The 23,837-nt window shown below is 45.4% G+C and overlaps 1 protein-coding gene across 3 annotated transcripts in view; it reads left to right on the top strand.

Moving 5' to 3' along the window:
- Window positions 1-425: 425 nt before the first annotated feature.
- UPB1 (beta-ureidopropionase 1) overlaps window positions 426-23,837 on the top strand; it is a 45,882-nt gene continuing 22,470 nt past the window's right edge. The window contains exons 1-7 of one of the 3 annotated variants that reach the window (XM_026660531.1): window positions 426-460; window positions 4,261-4,431; window positions 4,732-4,903; window positions 7,778-7,865; window positions 9,390-9,484; window positions 15,666-15,827; window positions 19,650-19,819. In XM_026660531.1, coding sequence (XP_026516316.1) covers window positions 4,331-4,431; window positions 4,732-4,903; window positions 7,778-7,865; window positions 9,390-9,484; window positions 15,666-15,827; window positions 19,650-19,819 — 788 coding nt within the window. In that variant the 5' untranslated portion in view covers window positions 426-460; window positions 4,261-4,330. Of the gene's footprint in view, window positions 461-4,260; window positions 4,432-4,731; window positions 4,904-7,777; window positions 7,866-9,389; window positions 9,485-15,665; window positions 15,828-19,649; window positions 19,820-23,837 lie in introns of those variants that run through there. The other 2 variants (XM_026660530.2, XM_026660532.1) reach the window with 2 other exon arrangements.

Below are 23,837 nucleotides of genomic sequence, written 5' to 3'. Positions count from 1 at the left end.
CGGAAATCAGCTGGCTTGTGGCGTTTTGGGGGCAGGTGGGAGGAGCGAGGACTCAGCGTGCAGGCTCCCCCTCCCTCCCCTGTCTCCCGAACGGGGCAAGTCAGCTGATTGGCCCAGGCAGGAGGGAGCGGGGAGGAGCGAGGACTCAGTGTGCAGGCTTCCCCCTGCCTCCTGCCCCAGGCAATCAGCTGGCTTGCGACGTTTAGAAGGGAGGGAGGAGGGAGGAGCGAGGACGCAGTGTGGGAAGTAAAGGGGGACAAGGTGGGGAGAAGAGGCAGGTCAAGGGTGGGAGCTTGGGGGAAGGAGGGAGTGGGTGGGCTGAGGGTTGAGCCCCCTGCCCCTGGTGCTTGCAGAGTAGGGGAAGCTGCCGCTACTGCGCAACGTGCTTCTCCTAGCCTACAGCACCTTCAGCCTCCTTGCCTGCCTCATCTCCAGTGCCAGTGGGCTGTGCCTGTGTAGGGTAAGGCAGTGGCACCTCCCAACTATAGTACTGTACCTGTATTAAATTGCTTGTTTAAAATGTATATAATGCCTTTTGTCTGGCAAACATTCTTTCCCCTGGAACCTAATCCCCCCTATTTACATTAATTCTTATGGGGAAATTGGAGTTGCTTAACATCGTTTCACTTAAAGTCGCATTTTTCAGGAACATAACTACAACATTAAGTGAGGAGTTACTGTATTGTCTTGTTCACAGTGGGTCTCCCAACACTAGTCTGAACTGAATGCAAATAAAGGGTTGTGGGGACATCAGAAAGAAACTAACAGAGAAAAACAGCTTGGGGGAGAGAATCGTATCTGGTGGTACAGATCAAAGATCTGGCTGAGTATATGTGGGCAATAGAGAAGACACTCAGGCAGCCTTCACTAAGGAAGTAAGAGGAAGACAGCAGTTGTGCTTCATGAAAAAGGGGTCTCAACCAGCTTTGGTTGAAAATGCTGAAGAGAACTTTGGGTGAGATTAACCTCTAAAGAAGTTTAACTGTTACTTAAGTTTAGTCTCTAGAAAGCAAGTTATGATTTTGCTTTATATGTAGCCATTTGTTTCCAATATTCTTACTCACTATTATTTGAATCTCTGTTATGATAATATAGTTATAGTGAAAACAAGAATAAATTTAACTAAGCAAAGTGATAGTCCTAAACTGAATCTTACAAGCTTGAGTGTACTGTTCCTTTGGGAACAGCAGGCCTGATGATTGTGTGAGTGTTCAGTGGATAAGGGGCTGGATGCTGCAGAGAATGCTCTGAGTATTCAGGGGTTGGTGTGTGCCTATCACTACCTGTACAGAGAGAGCAAGGCCTGGAAAGTAGTGTTTTGCTGCTAGAGGCTGGTGGTTTCAGGGCACAGACCCACAACAGGCGCAGACCAAACTATTTTGTGCTAAGGGCAAGCAGTGGTGAGGTGCCTCACAACCCTGGGTACTACCACAGGAGAGCATATGGGGGGGATCTGCAAAGGCTGCATTTCCAAATGCAGATGACCCCTGGATTCTTTTTGTTTAGATTAAAAGTTAATATAAGTTACTCTTCCCTTGCAAATATTTAAAGAGCCTTAATATTTAACTAGTTAACATTTGCTATTATCAGGGTTTTCAAGTGCTGTGTGTTGCCATGTGTCACGGACTCACAGGTCATGCCCACTCTTGGCCCCATACAGTCCCTGAAGGGAACCCCCTTTAGTGTGACAGCCCTTTTCAGGGGTCCACTCTCTCTTGGGGGTTAAGCCCCTCCACCTCTTGGAACCACTCCTCTCTGAGCCTTTAGCATGCCTGTCTCTTGCCGTGGGCCCCTTCAGGGAGTCCACTTGCTCTGGAACCCCGGGGCCTCCACTCCCACAGGGAATAATGCAACCCTGTTCTCTAGACCGGAGCGACTCTCATCCAGCGTAAAACAGGAGGGTTTACTGAGCGTCTGAACACAGCATAGGAAACTCTCAGGGACCTCAGGCCTGGCCTCCCTCAGCACAGTACATCTAAATCGCTCCTACATCCAGGTGGGCTCTCCTTCTCTCCCGCTCCAGCCCAGAGACCTCCTGCTTTCCAACGGGCCATCTGATATCACCTGCCCCCAAGCTCCGCCTCTGTCCTTTGTCTTCTGTCCAGGTAAACAGGGTCGCCTGGGCCTCCTCTCCTCTCAGCCATCCTTTGTTCACCACTGGCTGGAACCAGCTGGTCAGGTCACTGGGGTCCTCTCTCTGCAGCCCATTGTCCTCCCATTGGCCAGAACCAGCTGTGTCATCCAAGCTGGGCCTCCTGGTCACTAGGTCACCAGTCACTGGAGTATCTATTCTCCTGGCCATTGGCTGGGATCCCAAGTTCCGTCGCTGGGCCTCTGTAACAACAAACTTCCTCTCCCATCACCTCATTAAACCAGTAACACACTGGGAAACTGAGTCCCACCCCCTCTGCATGCAAACCCCTGAAAAAACCAAGAAAATCCCCCACTTTGTCACACCATGTCTTGTAGGAAACTTAAAGAAAAGACTCTAAAAGTCATAGTTTTGATCTATTAAGACATTTATAACAGTCACTGGACTCTGTAATCAGTCTTCTCATGGGAACAAAATGCTTACACATAATTCATTTCACAATAATACCGCAAAGCAGAAAGCATAGCCAGTAGTTATTGACTCTGGTGGGAATAATGAGGTTTAAACAGGATGGCCTCTTGGTACTTACTAAAGGAACTATCCTTTATTCATACCCACTGTTCCTTGTCCCAGATTGGTGTTTAAATGGAGGCTGGTACATTGCCTCCTTATTTTGTCTGAGCTGTCCTTTGTGTGGTAGATTGATTCTCTCTGGCTCTGGGATGATTTTCCAGTGATAACCTGGGGCTCAAAGCCAAGTTGAGGACTAGGTTAATCATTACTGTTTCTGGCTGCTGTGTGGTATCTTTTTGCTATTAAAAATGATACACATCATGAGATGCATGACATTTTGTGTAAACTGTGATACTCCCTCTTTTCCTCCCCTGCCCATACTGTGGCTTTGCTTACTGGGCATCTTAAAAGTTCCTAAGTGTGTGTTATGCCCGTGTGCTGGTTCTAGGTTAGCCAGGGATTAGAGGCTGAGGGGGTCAGATGGGACCTTCGTGACCATCTTGTCTGACCTCCTGTATAACCCGGGTTATAGAACTTCCCCCCCAAAATAGTGCCTAGAGCAGATCTTTTAGACAAACATCCTGGGCATGGCAGGGGCCGTCGCCCCTTAGTGATTCTAACAGGAACAGGGGGTAAGCGGCGGGCCTGCACGGCTCCAGGGGGTTGGTAGGAGATGCAACCATTCAGCGCTGGGGGCCGGTTCCAATCCAGCGCAGGCTGCTTTCTACTCAGCGACAGGCTAGACCAGAGGGGCACATCCCAACCAGCCCTTGGTGGGTGACCACAAAGGGGTGCACAGGCCAGGGAGATGGATGGTGCCCCCACCTCACCCCTATGGTGGTGCTACCCCTAGGGCGCCGTGAGTGGCAGGTTGGCGGGGCCCTGGGGGCCAAGCTGGCACTGCTCCTGCCCAGGCTGCAGCCAGTGAGCCAACGTCCCTGTGACCCCACCAGGCCTCACACGTCCAACCCCACAGCAGGCCCCTCCCTAGCAGGGGAACGTGCCAAAATCCCTCTGAGGGGAAGAGGCGGGGGTGTGTCTCGTGGTCCAAGGGTCCCCTTTGGGGGGGCGTGTCCAGGCTGGCCGCCAGGGGAGGGTAACTGTCACTTAGCCTCAAGAGGTGAAAGTAAGCTGGTACGCCCCAGTACGGCGAGGCGGCAATTTAAAGGGCCTGGGGCTCCCAACAGTGGCTGGAGTCCCAGGCCCTTTAAATTGCTGCCAGAGCCCCACTGCTGGAGCCCTGGGGTAGCGGCAGCGGGGCTCCGGGGGTAATTTAAAGGGCCGGGCTCCCGCTGCCTCTACTGCCCTGGGCCCTTTAAATAGCCGCCGCTACCCCAAGGCCCCGGGGGCTAGTTAAAGGGCTGGGGCGGTAGCAGCAGGGGAGCCCCACTGCCGGAGCCCTGGGGTAGCAGCAGCAGCCGGGGGCTCCGGCAGCGGTTTAAAGGGGCCGGGGCAGTAGCAGCGGCGGCGGAGCCCTGGGACCTTTAAACCGCTGCCGGAGCCCCTGGCTGCTGCTACCCCGGTGGGGGGGCCTGGCTCTGACCCCCCCATCCCCGCCCCTTTTGCCCGAGGCCCCGCCCCTTCCGGGGGCCAACCCCGGCCCCAACCCAGCCCCCTACTGGTAAGTCCCTATTTCTACTTTCACCCCTGCTCAGCCTGTCCGGTCCCGTGCAGTCCGCTCAGCTGTCGGCCACCGCTGCCTCCCTCGTCCTCGGCGCCGCCGCCATGGCGGGGGGTCTAGATTCGCTGGAGAAATGCCTGGAGCGGCACCTCCCCCCCGAGGAGCTCGGCGAAGTGAAGCGGATCCTCTACGGGAACCTGAGCAGGTGCGGGAGGACTACAGCTCCCAGCAGCCCCTGCGTTGCTGTGGGACTGAGGCGGCGTTGGGGGGGGCGCCTTAGCTCGGTCGGCTTTTGGGGGGGGGGTAACCTAGCCTAGGGGGCGTGGCCATTGCTGAAGGCCTTTGGGGCGCAGGTTCGCCCGAGGCGTGGCGCCCTTGCCGTGTCCCGCTGCTGTTGCCCGCCCTGGCGGTTGGCAGGCGCGCGGCGCTCGGGCTGCCGGGGGGGGAAGGCGCGCGCGCGCCCTGTCCCGCGCGCGCCCTTGATTCCGCTCCTTTGCCGTTTCAGAAAACTTGCCTTGCCGGCTGCGGCTCTGTCGGCCGCGAGCCACAGGGCGTTCGAGCTGCAGGGCTGTGGATTTGGCGCTGCGCCCGAGCAGCTGAGGCAGCCCCGTGTTGTTCGAGTGGGGCTGGTTCAGAATAAAATCCCCCTGCCCACAGACACGCCCGTGGCGGAACAGGTACAGTCACCGGCACAGGGGGCTCTGGGTCAGCCGGCTACAGCTCGTCTGTTGGATCAACTCCTGTCCCATGAGCCTGGCGGCTTCAATGCCTAAAACTCGGACACTGAACTCAGGGACTCTTGGGCGCCTGTCTTCACTCCCGCCCCACATTGGCACAGCTGCCTCGTCTGGTAAAGACACAGTGTGTGGCAGGAGAGTGCTCGCCCATGGAGGTAATTGCTCCACCCCAATCATAGACTATCAGGGTTGGAAGGGACCTCAGGAGGTATCTAGTCCAACCCCCTGCTCAAAGCAGCACCAATCCCCAGACAGATTTTTACCCCAGTTCCCTAGAGAAGTGGAAGCTATGTCGGCGGGAGCTAGGTTTGCCAACTTTGGTTGGTCCTGTTCCTGGAGGTTTTGTCACGTAACATAATCTTTTAATTAAAGATTAATCTTTAATTCCTGGAGACTCCAGGACAATCTTGGAGGGTTGGCAACCCTAGAGGAGAGCATCACATCACACCCCTGAGCGGTGTAAATTATGACTGTAAAAAGTGGTAGTGTAAATGAGCTGTTAGACTGAGAGGCTGGTCATGTGTCTCATTACAACAGTATGTAATCTCTTAACACTTCTTTGTCCAGTGATTGCAGAGGTGATAATTGTGCACATCATCCTGAATGGTCTCTTGCAACATGTGTTAACTCCTCATATTTATCAGTCTGTTCCACTTTGTACTGAGCTGTGACACTGAGCTGAGGTCTATGTTACAGACCTATATCGGTATAACTACGTTGCTTAGGGGTGTGAAAATCCACACCCTTGAGTGATACTGATCTACAATTCCCCCCCACACCGTGTAGACAGTACTGTGTTGACGGGAGAGCTTCTCAAGGAGGTGGATTAACTACGCTGCTCTCTCATAGGCGTAGGAACATCTTCACTAAAACGCTACCGCGGCATAGCTGAATTACTGTACGTGAGAACAAGCCCTGAGTACCTTTCCCAGACCTCTGCGTCTCTCAAAGCTTGTCTCATTCACCAACAGTGTCACACTATCAGTTGTGCATTTCTTGTGTTGTCCGCTATCAGTTTTAGGGCCTATGTTACCTAATGGCCTTGGATTTGACTTGTTGAATGGTAAATTGCCAAGAAGTCTTGTGACTCAAAGTAGAACACGCAGCTCCATCAGAAAATCTCATTTCTATTGTTTACTTATTTATTTGCCCAACCTATTTGTAGTTTTCTTGAAGCTAAATATTTAGTTGTTGGCTTTCTAAGCTAAAAGCCTTTACCTGTCAAATAAACCAGAAAAGTCTCATGTTCAGAGAATTGAAGTCGATGATTGCAGAATGCAGGGTTGGTGATTTGTATAAATTCTACCCTCTAAAACTCTTTATACCGCAGTAAGTCAAAGGTCTGAGGGGAGTCTTTCACCAAATGAACACCGGCGTGTCTGTGATACAAGATACACACCTGAAGGTGTGTATCTTGTAAGTTTTATGTAAATCTATAAAGTCTTTTTAAAAGCAAAATGAAGGTGAATTTCACATTTGTGAAATATGCTGGACTGATAGTCCGGTTTATCCACAGGGCAGAAAGTTCACTCAGACACTGTGTTTTGGAGAGAGAGAAAGTAGCTCATTCTCTGTGTTAGTCAAGTTCTTCCTTTATCTGTGCGGTCTGCCAAAAAGAGTGCCAGTTGCTGCCATTTGTTATGTGGATGCCTCTCCACTAGAAACTGGCCCGAGACCACCAAGTCATTTTGCATAACGCTACACAGCTGTTATATCTGTTTGGTCGGTATCCGTCTGGGTTGGATTTGAGATGGGTGTGTGTGTGTGTGTGTGTGTGTGTGTGAATGGCTCCAAATCTCATTGCCACTGCCCCTATGCCTCCTTGTAACTAGAGTTCTCCAGTGAGAAGAGTTCCTGTGTAAAGTTTTTTAACTAATTAAAGAAAAATACAAACTGTCCATCACTGGTGCACTGCTTGGTTCTTCTTAGGGATGCACTAAAACATGCTTTGAGGGTAATAACGTGTATATTGCTGATTGAAGCATGTTTACTAACTCTGTGTGTGTGCGCGTGCGCATTTCAAGCCTCAGAGCATGAGCTTCTCTCATTAGACCCAGAGCATATGCCAAAAGGAGGAGCTTGTCTGCATTTCAGAAGTAGCCAGTCCATGGCCATCCCTGCCCCCGATCATCCCATCTCTCCTTTATCCAAACATAAGCAACTGTCCCATGGATAACCATAGGGCCGATGGCCTAACTTCTAGTCAAAGAACTTCTGGTCGAAGTTGTCAGATGTATGGGGCTCAAGAGTGAAGCAACATACTGCTCCAACAAGCATTTTGTCAGTTCATAGCTCTGCTAGCTCCAGGGCTGGTATTTTAGGGGAAGTTCTGGAATCTACATGTGCTTGTAGGATGTACAGCTCTCTCTAACCTCTAGTGGTGGTATGCTTACTCATTCACATTGCTAAGTGTCACATCTCAAAACCGCATCAGCAAGGTTTTTTGTGTGTGGCTCTTTTAAGGTTTATAGATCTCTAATGCACATGTAGGGACTAAAGGCCAGTTTTTTAACTGTATCTAGAATAGAATGCCTAAAGTTGTAGATATGTGCTTTTGAAAATCCCATTATGCACCTATCTGAATGTTTAGGCACCTAAATACCTTTAAAAATGCCCTAACTCTTTAGGGCCTAATTCTGCAACCATTGCTTTTGTTGAGCAGTAACTTACCCTAGAAGTATTCTCACTGAAATTAATGGGGCGAAGTGCCAAGCAAGGTACTACTTAGTGTGAAAGGTGGCAGAACCAAAACCTTAATGTTACAAGTGAATTATGATGTATGAGTTTTTATAGAGTCAAATTTCTTACAACCAGGTGGCTGCACTGCACAGGCGAATAGAGGAGATCGTGGAGGTGGCTGCAATGTGTGGGGTCAATGTGATCTGCTTTCAAGAGGCTTGGAGTGAGTATTTTCTGTAGCCTCCCCAAGTCCAGATTCTTTGCCTTTAAAATGCTTAAATTTCTGAAAATAGCCAATTCCTCTCCATTTAACAGGTACCCTATATTTAAAAAATGTTCCACCGCAACTATGAAACAGAGATTCCAGGATACAATCCACTGATCATAATCTTAAAAGAATCCTTGTTAACAGAGCTGAGTGTAGGTCCCATGTAGGTCTGCAAAGGCAGGGCCTGCATCTCGGCGATGCTTTTAGTTATGCTTACTGTGTGTTCTTTCACCTGCTCTTCCCCTTTTCTTCCTTGGAAGTTTTGTTTGATTTTAGGAAGATTCTCAATAGCAGAAAAATAATATTTAAATGAAAATGGAGGATGTGTGGGGTTAGGACTGTGGCCAAAACCAAAATTGAAGGACCTCTTGTGAGACTTTTGGGGGGAAATACGTCTTAGTCATTAATTTGTAGGTTTCTTCCTCAGACACTCCTTCAGGGGATCCTCTGCCCCGTGTGAGATAGTGGGTAATCTTCCCCTCTCATTTCACCTATACTAACTTCACCCTCCTGATCTCTAATCATAACCACCTCTCTTCTGGCCAGCCAGTCCTCCCATTTCAAATTAGTAGGGACTCAGCCTGGCTTCTTAATTGAACAAATGTTGGCTGATGACAAGATGCTGTCTTTGCTCCATAGTGTTGAGTGATTGTGCGACACTTCTTGTCCTTCCTGGGCTGTGGAGTGTCACGGAGTGTGGGGGGACTCAGGGCCCTGCACCTCCGGCTTCCTGCGATTCACCATGACTCTCAGCCATCCAGTAAAGCAGAAGGTTTATTTAGACGACAGGAATACAGTCCAAGACAGGTCTTGCAGGCGCAGACAACAGGTCCCCCCTCAGTTAGGTCCATCTTGGGGTCCTCGGGCACCCCAGCCCCCCTCCGGAGGTCAGAGCCCTCCCTGCCTGCCAGCCACCTCACCAACCAGCTTCCCAGACTCTGCCTTCAGCGACCCCTCCCACAGCCTTTGTTCAGTTTCCCGGGCAAAGGTGTCATCTGGCCCCAGCCCCCTCCTGGGTTCTCATGTTACATGCTCAGGTATTCTCCTTCGGTCAGTCTCCCATCCCCCAATGCAGACCGTCCCAGCCACACTCCCCTGTCAGCATTCCAAGACCACAGTAAGAACAGTCCCAGTTCATCACATGGAGTAAGAGGAATTTAGATCCTGGTCTGCTGCATATAGAGCACTGGAATTATATGTGGCTGGTCTTGTCACGGTGTCTCTGTGAGAATGCAGCCTAGAAAATCTAAAGTTTAGAGACCCCTAAATGACACATTCTCAAGAATCAAACTCCTTTGTACAAGGAGAAGGAGATAGCAGTACCATATTCAGATGTGGTCATTATTTCTCAGTTTTCACAAAAGCAACTTCTGAACACATTTCATTGACCTGTTTTATATGAGTAAAGCAGAACCCATCCCATACCAGCTCAGTGATCTGAAGCCTTTGTATTGACTTCTCATGTTGGTATTTTTCTAGCTATGCCCTTTGCATTCTGTACAAGAGAGAAGCTTCCATGGACTGAATTTGCTGAGTCAGCAGAGGATGGTCTGACAACAAGGTTCTGCCAGAAGGTAAAAAGCTGAATTCATGCCATTGTGTAGTGATCACTTTTTGTATATCAGTCTTATATGTTGTAAGAATTAAAGAACCAAAAATAATTTTCACTGTATTGTGAGAGCTAGTGAAAATGCAAATGGACAACAACACATGTGCAATATGAAACAGTTTTAAAAAAAATCTTACTTTACCCTTATATAGTGCCTTTTACCCTGTAGGATATGTGAGACTTCCTATCCTGATTTTTTCCATATTTTTACAAGAAGAAAATAAGCTTCACAGCCAGTCACCTTTAACTTCTAGTCAAGAAATTCCTTTTGAATGGAACAGACTATGCATTAGCAAAGCATTATACAAAGAATATTAACTGATGAGTTAACTAATGTTCTGAAAAGGAAACACTCTCATATGATTTTTCTACATCCTTCTTCTGACATGTAACACAGAATGCCGCTTTCTGTGCACCAGAGGTGACCTTTTATTAGCTGGCAGTCATTTGGCCAGGGATCGCTAAGTGAAAGAGTGATTGTGGGATAATTTTCACCTTCTGCCATCTTAAATAGTCTACAGCTCTTTTGTTTTATAAGGGACGTTGTATTTTTCTTTATTAAATGATTCACTGACATGATCAGGTTTGTTGTGGGCCTGAATCTATCCAGATGTGATCTGACCTACTAAACATGTATGTGTAACGACCTTACAGCTTCAGTCTGACTTGGGCCAAGTGTGGGGCACTTCTCAATATGGGGTTAATGACCTAAGGGCAGATCCTGAAAGAAATATTCAGACTTATGGAAAAGTAAAATGACATGAAGGGAAAGAAGAGAAAATGTCATTTAACCAAAGATTAAATAACTTATCAGTACTAAAATTTAGTGCAAAATATTCTTGCTAGAATATTAAAAGGTACTGTGATGCTATGATTCCTGTGGATAAGGCAGCACCTATACTTTTTAACATAAATGCATTTACATGTGTGGATCCACTACATACTGTATAACTACAGTAACTCGTTGATCAAAGGCTTTCTTATATTTGATCTATTGCAATAAAGAGCAATTTAGGCACAGGAGCCAGCAAACAGAGCTGTAAACAGGGGAGTTTGAGTGGGAGTTCTTAAGGGGAGTTTGTGGGGAAGACTAGGACAGACAGGCTAGTGAAGGGAGTGTGTGGTGTTCTGGCAGTGTTGTGGTGCTCGTGGGGGGTTTGTTTTGCTGTGGGTGGTGGTTTGGTTTGTGTTTCCCGGACTAACAGGACTTAGGTGGAAAGGCTATGACAGATACAGAGGCAGCAGTGGTAGTGACCCAAGCAGTGGAAGACACAATGAAGATGACTGGATGTGGAAGCTGTGGTATCTACATGATCCTGGAGGGGGTACCTGAAAAGAGTTTTGTTTGCATGAAGTGTTGCTTGATAGAGCTGATGGAAGAAAAGATCGGAGGACTGGAGATGCAGGTGGAAACTCTGGTTGAGTTTAGAAGGGGGTTCGAGCAGATGATGGAGCAAAGACATGAGGAGGCTGAAGGGAAAAGCTCAGACTTGCAGATGGAAGCAGGACCAAAGAACTCTGAGGGGAGACTGCTGGGTGAGGAAAGTGGACAGTGGAAGCATGTGACTAAGAGAACCAGGCAGAGGAAAAGATGGGCTAGTGAAGGAGAAATAGAGCTCAGGAACAGGTTTGTGGAATTGGAAAATGAAGACGGGGCACAGCAGATGGTCACTGAAGGTGAGAGGGCAAGGAAGAAGAGAGGAGCAGCTAGTTCTATAGAAAGAGGGGAAGAGTCAATGGAGATAACAACACCAAATATGAGCCCCAGGAGGATACAGGCTGGGTTACAAAGGATTGCAAGGGAGAATAGAAATCAAGAGGACTTGCAGCCAGAGGGAACAGGGGATAGACCAGAGAATCGCACCATCACCAGGAAAAGGCAGGTCTACATTACTGGGGACTCCTTACTGAGAAGAATGGATAGGCCTGTAACCAGAGCTGATCCAGAGAACAGAAGGGTGTGCTTTCTGCCGGGTACTAAGATACGGGATGTGGACCTGAAGCTGAAGGGGATCCTAACGGGAGCGGGAAAGAATCCACTGATTGTCCTTCATGTGGGAACAAATGATACAGCTAGATTCTCACTGGAACGTATCAAGAGAGACTATGCTGGGCTGGGGATGACGCTTAAGGAAATCGAGGCTCAAGTGATCTTCAATGGGATTCTGCCTGTTCCTAGAGAAGGATAACAAAGTTGTGACAAGATTATGATGATCAACAGATGGCTCAGACAGTGGTGCTATAAGGAGGGCTTTGGGATCTGTGTCTAGGGTTTTTGATTTCAAAAGGGCAAGCTTTAAAAAATTAAGGAAATTAGTTAGGGAAGTGGATTGGACTGAAGAACTTGGGGATCTAAAGGCAGAGGAGGCCTGGAGTTACTTCAAGTCAAAGTTGCAGAAACTATCAGAAGCCTGCATACCAAGAAAGGGGAAAAAATTCATAGGCAGGAGTTGTAGACCAAGCTGGATGAGCAAGCATCTCAGAGAGGTGATTAAGAAAAAGCAGAAAGCCTACAAGGAGTGGAAGATGGGTGGGATCAGCAAGGAAAGCTACCTTATTGAGGTCAGAACATGTAGGGATAAAGTGAGAGAGGCCAAAAGCCATGTAGAGTTGGACTTTGCAAAGGGAATTAAAACCAATAGTAAAAGATTCTATAGCCATATAAATAAGAAGAAAACAAAGAAAGAAGAAGTGAGACCGCTAAACACTGAGGATGGAGTGGAGGTTAAGGATAATCTAGGCATGGCCCAATATCTAAACAAATACTTTGCCTCAGTCTTTAATGAGGAGCTTAGGGATAATGGCAGGATGACGAATGGGAATGAGGATATGGAGATAGATATTACCACATCCGTGGTAGAAGCCAAACTCGAACAGCTTAATGGGACTAAATTGGGGGGCCCAGATAATCTTCATCCAAGAATATTAAAGGAACTGGCACATGAAATTGCAAGCCCATTAGCAAGAATTTTTAATGAATTTGTAAACTCAGGGGTTGTACCGTATGACTGGAGAATTGCTAACATAGTTCCTATTTTTAAGAAAGGGAAAAAAAGTGATCCGGGTAACTACAGGCCTGTTAGTTTGACATCTGTAGCATGCAAGGTCTTAGAAAATTTTTTGAAGGAGAAAATAGTTAAGGACATTGAGGTCAGTGGTAAATGGAACAAAATACAACATGGTTTTACAAAAGGTAGATCATGCCAAACCAACCTGATCACCTTCTTTGAGAAGGTAACAGATTTTTTAAACAAAGGAAACGCAGTGGATATAATTTACCTCGATTTCAGTAAGGCATTTGATATGGTTCCACATGGGGAATTATTAGTTAAATTGGAAAAGATGGGGATCAGTATGAAAATTGAAAGGTGGATAAGGAACTGGTTAAAGGGGAGACTACAACGGGTCATACTGAAAGGTGAACTGTCAGGCTGGAGGGAGGTTACTAGTGGAGTTCCTCAGGGATCGGTTTTGGGAGCAATCTTATTTGATCTTTATTACTGACTTTGGCACAAAAAGTAGGAGTGTGCTAATAAAGTTTGCGGATGACACAAAGCTGAGAGGTATTGCCAATACAGAGAAGGACCGGGATGATCTACAGGAAGATCTGAATGACCTTGTAAACTGGAGTAATAGTAATAGGATGAAATTTAATAGTGAAAAGTGCAAGGTCATGCGTTTGGGATTAATAATAAGAATTTTTGTTAAGCTGGGGACTCATCAGTTGGAAGTAACAGAGAAGGACCTCAGAGTATTGGTTGATCACAGGATGACTATGAGCCGCCAATGTGATATCGCCATGAAAAAAGCTAATGCGGTCTTGGGATGCATCAGGCAAGGTATTTCCAGTAGAGATAAGGAGGTGTTAGTACCGTTATACAAGGCACTGGTGAGACCTCATCTGGAATACTGTGTGCAGTTCTGGTCTCCCATGTTTAAGAAGGATGAATTCAAACTGGAACAGGTACAGAAAAGGGCTACTAGGATGATCCGAGGAATGGAAAACCTGTCTTATGAAAGGAGACTCAAAGAGCTTGGCTTGTTTAGCCTAATCAAAAGAAGGCTGAGGGGAGATACGATTGCTCTCTATAAATGTCAGTGGGATAAATACCAGGGAGGGAGAGGAATTATTTAAACTCAGTACCAATGTGGACACAAGAACAAATGGATAGAAACTGGCCATCAGGAAGTTTAGACTTGAAATTAGACGAAGGTTTCTAACCATCAGAGGAGTGAAGTTCTGGAACAGCCTTCCAAGGGGAGCAGTGGGGACAAAAGACATATCTGGCTTCAAGACTAAGCTTGATAAGAGTATGGAGGGGATGGTATGATGGGATAGCCTAATTTTGGCAATTAATTGATCTTTGACTGTTAGCGGTAAATATGCCCGATGGCCTGTGATGGGATGTTAGATGGGGTGGGATCTGAGTTACTACAGAGAATTCTTTCCTGGGTGTCTGGCTGGTGAATCTTGCACACATGGTCAGGGTTTAGCTGATCGTCATATTTGGGGTTGGGAAGGAATTTTCCTCCAGGGCAGATTGGCAGAGGCCCTGGGGGGTTTCGCCTTCCTCTGCAGCGTGGGGCAGCAATCCTCACTTGCTGGAGGATTCTCTGCACCTTGAAGTCTTTAAACTATGATTTGAGGACTTCAATAACTCAGACATAGGTTAGGAGTTTATAGGCTGACCAGATAGCAAGTGTGAAAAATCGGGACAGGGGCTGGGAGGTAATAGGTGCCTATGTGAGAAAAAGACCCCAAAATCGGGACTGTCCCTATAAAATTGGGACAGCTGATCACCCTAGGGGTTTATTACAGGAATGGGTAGGTGAGATTCTGTGGCCTGCGTTATGCAGGAGGTCAGACTAGACGATCATAATAGTCCCTTCTGACCTTAAAGTCTATGAGTCTAATTTAAATTCCTATTCAAAAAAGGATTTGCTCTTGGTGCACAGTGCCATGGTTCTATACCTAGCATAATTGGGGATCATCAAATTGTGTAATGTCTTTCTGCTATGTTACTAACACTAAATTTAATGGAAGGAAGAATACAAGGACAAACAATGCTTAAATGATGAGCAGCCAGTAGAATCTGGGACTTAGTTCTAGAGTGATTCCTGAGACATCCTTGGAAGACTCTGCCTTGCCTGAATCCTTTTGTTCCCAACTGTTGGAGTTCAGTTTCATGTGCCTCTGTATTGGTGCTGAAGAGAACCTGAATGCTTTATCCCATAGCTAAAAGCCAAACATGAGATGCTTTGCAAAGAGAATAAAAATGACTAGTAGGTCCAGACTGATTTAATAAATGTCTGCATAGAGTTGTCCACTTTCCATACTGTGACTTCACATGTCAGGCATTCGCAGGAAGGCCTTAGCAAATGCATTCATTAATCCTTTGCTCCGGTTCTCTGTAGAAGGCATCAGGAATCAGCCCCAGGGTTTATGGGAAGCTTTAGAATCTGAGGCTCAGGCGCAAGTTGTTAAGTAGAGCTGGTCAAAAATTCTGAGGAGAAACATTTTTTCAGCGGAAAATGGCTATTTGAATGAAAGGAGAATTTTCTTGGAAAATTTGTCACTGGAAAATAAGGGTAAAACAAAAATTGAAAAAAAATTCAGTTTTCTGTTTTGTTTTTTTGTTGAAAAACTGATTTATTATTTTTCAGAAAATAAAAAATGTTCTTTTAAGCATGTCCCATATTTTTATTTTTTTTACCTTTTTTCAACCAGCTCTTGTTACGCAAATCCACTAAGCAGTGTACCAGAATGAAGGAATGAGAGCAGGATTACACCCTCTCCCCCTGCTTATTTCTCAGCGGTTCCTTATGCCCCTCTTGGGTGTGGGTGGATCTGGCCTACAGGTTAAAAACTGCTGCTACAGCAGAACTCATCTAACTGGAACTCGATGCTTCTGCTAGAAGGATTCAGACTGGAAAGTTTTCACTGAGGTATCCCTCTCTAAACAAGAAAAAGGTTGTAACACTAGAGTTCCAGTACATCATATATTCATCACTAGTGCTTAGCTGAGGTCAGAATAATGCACAGAATGAAAACCTCTCCTGTATTCTACTTTGAGGGGAAAAAGATGAAAACAGAGTTAATCATAACAGGCTTTTCTGTAATAGAGATTTTCTATTCATTTCTATAGCTGGCAAAGAAGCACAATATGGTTGTGGTGTCTCCAATTCTGGAGAGAGATGATGTACATGGAGGAACTTTATGGAACACTGCAGTGGTGATTTCAAACTCTGGATCTGTCCTTGGGAAGAGCAGGAAAAATCACATTCCAAGGATTGGAGATTTCAATGAGGTGAGATGTAGCATTGCTTATAATAAACTGTCCTCACTTTGTAGCTCTTGCTTGTCTCTGTATGGTAGAGTGTTGGAAAGTGTACCTGCATAACTGTCCTGTCCATTTTGTCAAGGTAGAATTGTGTGGCTATGATGATGCCACTGAGGGGTTTCTGGTGCGCTCATAAATCACAAGCATGGAATATGATGCCACCAGAATCCCCAAGATGCTATTGTAGCTTTGATTTATTTTAAGTTATTTTCTTTGTTTTATAGTATTTCCCCAAAATAATCTGCTCCTCTCTATAGGTTATCAACCCAATGGGCTTTTCTATACAAAGCAACTTCACACACGGGGGGAGGGATAGCTCAGTGGTTTGAGCATTGGCCTGCTAAACCCAGGGTTGTGAGCTCAATCCTTGAGGGGGCCACTTAGGGATCTGGGGCAAAATCAGTACTTGGTCCTGCTAGTGAAGGCAGGGGGCTGGACTCGATGACCTTTCGTCCCTTCCAGTTCTAGGAGATAGGATATCTCCATTAATTTATTTATTTAAATATTGAGGAGCTTTATAAAAATTGTGTAATTCATAGCTATGGTGTGTCAGTTGTCGGGCACTGATGAAGTCATACTCCTGGTGAATTTCTTGTAAGCTGACGAGCCTTGTATTATATGGTTCAGGGATGAACTGTACCTGTAATCTCTTTGTATCTCTCCATGGGCGCTTCTTTCAGGTGACAGGCCTATACCTGCACTTCTCTAAGTAAAATCCTGCAATTCATCCCACTTTTGACTGGACCATGAGTTTACAGCACCTTTATTTACAAACCATATTACCTCCAGCAGAGCCAACTGGGTTTGACCCCGATCCAGAATTCTCTCAGGGAGCTGTAAATGCAAAGACAGAGAGCAACTTGTTCAAAACAGAGTATGATTTATTTATCTGTAGGAACATCACAAGCAGAGAGAAAAGGGTTAAAAATAACAAATGCCTAAATGCATATTGTCTTACCTAAACCTAACCTTTCCTTGCTAGTTTAAATAGATTCTGCTTAACCCAGGCAGCCCCAAAGCATTGGGTTGCACGAAGCAGGCTGCACGCCTGCAACTATTGCCTCTCTCATAGTCAGCCCTCCCCCACCATCCCGTCAGCATGCTGTGTCCCTCAAGATCCAAGCTGCCTTTTATCCATGTCAAAGTTCCTTTGTTTGAAATTTCCCACCCAGAGATCTCCTGATGTTTCAAGCCAAGCCCTGGAGCTGATGAAAGTGGTGTATGCATTTCTCCAGAGCGGGTTGGAGGGAGCCTTCAAACAGTGGATTCATAGTATTGTCTGAGCACCAGGCAACTGACTTCTGTCTTCAGTGATTGTTTCAGGTTCCTGAAAGATTTAACCCTTAGCTGCCTTTTAGCCAGCACTACAGTAACCACGAAATACTCCCCCTTCCCTACACACACACACACACACACACACACACACAAACATTCATAAAAATTAATACACATACCTTCCATGTCCTTCACACCTTATTTAACAGTTAAATCCATACATAATAAATACCATGTTCATACTGTATGGGCCTAGAACACTCTGTCTCAGAGGTTCCCAAACTGTGGTCTGTGCAGCACTTGCTGGTTGCATGTTTCTCTTCGTTTCCAGCTGTGAAACTGCAATGAAAGGCAGCTAAACTATATATACATATATATGATAAGTACTTTCACTTTTCTATTCATGCAATTGCTGCAGTTGCCACAGGGATGTTATGTGATCACCAATGGGAGGTGGTCCATGTGATCATGAGTGCCAGGAGAAGCATCAAAACAATCGATTAACATATTTAAACAATTTGACAATTCCTACTCTATCAGCTTCACTGTAAAGGGTAAGAACACCCCACCTTGTTAAAAAGTGTTGATCCTGCTTGGAAGGGGTTAAGGATATTCTGCTGGTGACTTGTTACTCTGCCTGGATATAACAGAGGTGGTCCTGGCTCTCTGAAAAGAGAGAGACAGACAGACCTGGGGTGAGGGCTGAGCAGCTCAGACTAGGAAGAAGGATTATTCCGATCTTTATTAACAGAGAAAACAACAATAAAGTAACAAAACCCAAACCTGAGGAGGGCAGTGAGTTGGACTTCTCAGACTGGGTGGACTGTCTCTGTGGAGCAGGTTGGGAAATCTGCCAGCTTGCAATCATCCATGGCAAATCAATGAGAACTAAATGTAAAGGGGGAAAAAGATTGGTTTCTAACCTTTTCAGCCCTATGTGGGAGGGTGTATAAATAAACAAAAATCAATCCTCCTTGAGACATCAGTTAGTTGCTGTGGAGATGATTATGACCTCTGGTGAGGAATAAAGAGCAAGAGCTGATGAATTCCCTCAAGCAATAACAATCTTGTTTTTCTTCTCCAATCATAGTAGAAAAAACAGAGGACTGAGAAATAAAAATAAATTAAAAAGATACAAAATAGGCAGATCTGTTTTGAAATAGAATTATTTATTAGAACATAACTGCCATGCTGGTCCATCTAGCCCAATATCCTGTCTCTGACAGTGGCTAGTACTAGAGCTTCAAGGGGAATTTGGGAATGATTCACCTTGTCTTCCACTCCTGTCTTCTGGCAGTCAAAGGTTTAGGGTTGCCTGGAGCATGGGGTTGCATCCCTGCCCATCTTGGCTAATAGCCATTGAGGGACCTATCCTCCAGGAATTTCTCTGTCTTTTTTGAACCCAGTTATCTTTTTTTGTCTTCACAACATCCCCTTGCAATGAGTTCCACAGATTGACTGTGCATTGTGTGAAGAAGTACTTATGTTTGTTTTAAACCTGCTGCCTATTAATTTTTTGCTCTTACCATTTTGGCATGGAGGGTAGGGTGATCAGGTTATAAAGTCTGTAGAGAATGCAGTATTGCTACAGGAACATGTGAAAAAGCCAGGTGGCACAGCACTTATGTCCAGCAGTGAGTAAAGAGAAGTAGAAATGGAACTGGAATTTAATCTTTACAGCTCAAGAGAGCCATTTCTGTTGGATCTGTACATACAGTGCAGGTATTTAGTGGCTGAGGGGTATTGTCTTTTCACATACTGTTTGTGCCTCAGAGATCTAGTGAATTTTAAAGGATGGTAGTGGGGGGTGGGTGAACTTGGAGACAATACCTGAAGACACCTGTGTGACGAAGTGGGACTGTTCTTAACGTTTCCTCTGAATACTGTGTGGGTGCCTCAGTTTCCCCCATGCATTTCTTAAGTCTCCAGTGTGCATAAATGGCTGACGCTTTGTATCCTGGCAACAAATGGCTGGGGCCCTTCCCCTCTGCAAGGGGATAGCGAAAGGTGAACAAAGATCAGGTGATCTCCTGGCCCGGGAAAGAGACAAAGGTCAGAAAGGAGGGGCTGGAGGGGGTTTCTGTTTGGGGCTGGCTGAGTGAGTGCAGACGGGGTTGTCTGGCTCGCTGGGCCCCAGAATGGACCTGGCTGAGGGATCCCGTTCTCTGTACCTACAAGCTCTGTTTTAGACCGTGTTCCTGTCATCTAATAAACCTCTGTTTTACTGGTTGGCTGAGAGTCATGTCTGACTGCGAAGTTGGGGGTGCGTGCAGGACCCTCTGGCTTCCCCAGGACCCTGCCTGGGTGAACTCGCTGTGGGAAGCGCACGGAGGGGCATATGCTGAATGTTCCAAGGTCAGACCCAGGAGGTGAAGCCGTGTGAGCTTCTTGCCCTGAAGACAGTCTGCTCCGAGGGAGAGGAGGCTCCCCAAAGTCCTGACTGGCTTTGTGGGGAGCAATTCCAGAGCATCGCCCGGGGACTCTGTGACAACCTGTTTGTGGTTTTTTTCCTAGTCTACTTACTATATGGAGGGCAACACAGGGCACCCTGTGTTCCAGACTCCGTTTGGAAGGATTGCTGTGAATATCTGTTTTGGGCGCCATCACCCCCTGAACTGGCTCATGTACAGTCTAAATGGAGCAGAGATTATCTTTAACCCTTCAGCTACTACTGGAGAACTCAGGTAAAGTACAAACAACTTGTGGGCTGTCCATTGCTTGGGATGAGCTGTATTGTGGAGTGAAATACCTGCTCGTCCCATGTTTCCTGAAAGAGGAAAACCATACTTGTTTTTCCTAAATGTTTCTTTTGGACAGCAACATTTTAAAAATGTTTTGAATTACACTTAATTTTTTTTGGGGGGGAGGATATCAGTTTGGAGTGGCTCACAACGGTGAGTGCCTACAACAGGGCAGACTGTCAAAAGCAGGGCAGACACCCCAAACTGATGTTGTGTTCTATAATTAGATTTCACCAACCTAGTAACAAATGTGAACTCCTGGATCACTATATCAGTCTTACCATAGAGTCACAGACAGTCCCCTTAGACTCTCTAGTCTATCTTGCCACCCAGACAAACTGGACTTTCTGATAAAAGGTCACTTATACCAAAATCACACCAGATTCAGGTTGCTCCCAGTCCCAAGAGAACCATCACTTACCCCAGATCAATTGGTATCCTAGATCTTACACGAAAGGCAACACTGGTAGCCAATTCTAGAGTAAACTAACTAAAGGCTTATTAGCTAAGAAAAGGAAATAAAAGTTTATTGAGAGGTTAAAGCAGGTAAAATATATGTACAGGTGAGACACAGTTTGTGATTCCAAATGGTGGTAGTGATGTAATAAATTTCCAGTTTCCCAAAAGTCTTTTCAAGGTACCGAGATTGTCTCTAGGGATCTCCACTTTGCATCTGGTATCCTTCCCTGTAAGAGTCCAAACACTCCAGAGATGAGAGATCTTTCCCTGAATCCATACTTCTAGCTTCTTCTCATAGGAAACAAGCGACAGGGTCACTACCCACGTGGGCTCTTTGGGGACGGAGAGTGAGGAATGCATTTAGAGTCTTTGATCTCCAATCACCACATAAAATGACCACTTGATTTGAAATTAGCACTTTGCTATTAAAGTTCTTCATTTGCATTCCATAAGGCTTCTTTCTCAGATTGATGGGTTATTTAGTTACAGGGGTATAGACGATGTAAATATTTGCTATTACAATGGGATACAGATAAGTTAAAACAGTGCATGTAACATCCCATTACTTTTTATGACGTTTAAACACCGAATACACTCTCATACATTTAGCAGTCACTTTGCTCTATACTGCTACACAAGTGAATTGGCCTGGTTTCCAGCTATGCATTTGTAAGCCTTCAGTGAGGCCTGGGGCTTTGGCATGAGCTGGCACATGGTCTGCCAGTATCACAAGTGCATCTATTAGCTAAGGTCCAGTATTCCAGAATGTGTCAATGTATCATCTTGACACACAGTATAGTACATGTACTTTTTCATTTATCCAAATGACAGTGGAGTCCGAAAGAAATCCAGTTCTGTAGGATGTACACTCCTCTACTAGTAAGCAGTGTTGCCTGACCTGTTGATTATGTATTTATTATATTGATTATACTCAGAGGATTAGTAGGTTCTCATCCCAAGATCAGGCCCAGTATTATTAAAATTACTATCCAGTTGGGAGCCCCGACATGCGTGGTTCCAACACTCACACTTAGGAAAACCTTTTGTATTTGTAATAGTTTTATTAACACAATTAGTAAAGTTACAAACCCTCCAACCCAGCAAGGTAGCTAGAGAGAATACAGAATGTGCATCTGAACATCCATATACTCATACCATTCTTTGCAAAAGGATCCAAAATGTTACTCATCACCCTCACTGTCAGATTCACTATCGCCAGTGGCCACCATCCTGGCATCTCCCAAGCGTCACATCACCCCAAGGTATGTAGGCTGGGATACAACTTTGATAAAGTGTTACGCTGAAACCACTATGCCAAATGTATATTCAGTAGGGGTTTCATTCTCTTTTCCTTATTTGTATTTCCTCACCCTACTAATGTTGGGGTGCCCTTCTCCTATAGTTACTAATCCTTTTACCTCAAGTTTATTAGCATATACATCAGTTAATTACTGTGGCACTTTGGTGGTCAGCCATCTGCTGATGTTCGTAATTTAAAATATACCAAGCTGGTATAAATTAGCATCTTATAGTTAGCTTATCAGCAGTTTAGTCATTCTTGCATATTACACCATTCTATCTTGGGATATCTTGTGATCTAGGGATACTCTTGGTTAGCTGTTTATGCTAAGGCTTTTTGAGCCTTGTGCGTTGATTAGTTTAACTAAGCTATTCTCTTACAGGCCTTGAGGTTTGGGGGCTCATTGCAATACTATCTTAACTTAGACCTATGCCTTATCTATTGGCTACAGATGGTGTGATACTGTTTTATGCTCTGTGGTATAAATGCAGGTATTCAAATGTGCATTTTTTTTTTTTAGGAATTTATACCATATTATCTTTTTTCTGTTCCCTTAATGTTGCCCTTTTTATAAAGATGCTCCTCTGAGTGGGAAATTCACTAAGCTTTATACCAGGAATCAAGTTATCAAGGAGGAAGTTATATGAATTAGTTATTTTGACATAATGGTCACAAACAGAGTTAGTGGATTCCTTGAGTCATCTTCCCTGCCCTACATCAGGTTCTTAATTAGCTCTGTTTTGATGCTAAGAGTCAAATGGGTTAAGTTAAGTAAAAGCCGAGTTCAAACATATATATTTCTGGGGCAGGAAGTGTCTCTCACTCTTTGTTTATAGAGTGTCTAGCATAGTGAGGCCCCAATTTCAGTTGGTATCTAGGTGCTAATGTAGTACCAATAAGAAATAATAATAATGTTACCATTTTTGACCTAAGCACTTGTTTCCGTTAGGAGCAATTGATGATGGAGTCAGGTGCAATCCTGTTTATTTACAAAGAACGTACATAAAATCCTGTTTTCCTGAATGCACTAGGAATCAAACAGCAGGAGGCAGTTATTTACTCACAGTTCCAAGCCTCTTTCCAGCCAGCACTCTACCCAAATGTGCTCTTTCTCAGTGTCACACTACAAGTGCTTCTCTGGCTGGCTGGTAGGCTTCCTGGCTACCTTTCCTGTGTGCTTCTGTTGTGTTTGTACTGCCTCTCTGCCCCCTTCCCACACCCTGCAATCAAATCAGTATCCCATCCCTGTGTTTGTGTTCAGACCCCCATGAAACTCCTTGGCCTAGTGGTCTAGTCCTTGGGCAGTGGTTTCCATTGCTTCAGCCATCACTAAACAAAGGGGCATTTAGTTTCCCCCTCATTTAGCCTGAATGGAAGGCAACTAGTATAACATGCCTAACAATTTCATCAAGGTGGGGTGATTGCCCAACCCCCAGCATAACAATAATATTAATATATTCAGTAATGCTGAGCCTGTTTCAGAAGCTCACTCCTTCCCTAGGTGAGGAGCTGTTCGATAGAACATTTTGTAGGCAGCATTAGAGGACTCTAATAAGTTAAGCCCCAGTAATGCAAGGAACTCTATAGGGGTGCAGAGCTCCTGGCAGAACTGAGACCATAGTGCTTCCTGTTTGAGGTAATAACCACTTCCTGGGCTGAATAAACTGTCTTTGAGTCTGTCAGACCCAGAATATGGCTGTTATCAAGGTAACAGGAAGCCCTGTTGAGTTGTTTTTAAGCTACTGAAATTTTAAATGTAATATTCAAATTGAAAGTGAAGGAAGAAAATCTTACAGAAGGAATCAACTTCTCTAAACTAACTGAACCCCCTTTAGGCCCCTGCTTTCCCTTTCTCTGACTCAGCAGGGCTTGTCTGTCCAGAATAATTGCAATATATCTTTGCTTTCATTGTCTTTAAAAACAAAGAGGGGACAGGCCTCTCCCAGTGTAAACTGTGTAAACATAAATGTATGAGTTATTCTGGGAACAAGAGCCCTGCTGAACGGAACAGGAGAGAACAGAAAAGTTTTAAATCATGGAGAAGGAATTCATTTTTTAAAAAGTTTTGACAGCCCCATTTTCTGTGCTCTCCGCTGGCTCCCCTTCTCTTTCATGTAAATTTGGAATTTTTCTGCATCAGCCGAAGGGATTGAAGCAGCGAGGCCAATCTTTGTTGCTGGCAAACAGCTTGAACATTCTGAA

The sequence above is a fragment of the Terrapene carolina genome, unplaced genomic scaffold (assembly GCF_002925995.2).
Source record: "Terrapene carolina triunguis isolate 2854851 unplaced genomic scaffold, T_m_triunguis-2.0 Scaffold790, whole genome shotgun sequence".
Taxonomy (NCBI): Eukaryota; Metazoa; Chordata; order Testudines; family Emydidae; genus Terrapene; species Terrapene triunguis.
The sequence above is the reverse complement of the archived record's forward strand: the minus strand, read 5'-3'. Positions and strand labels throughout refer to the sequence as shown.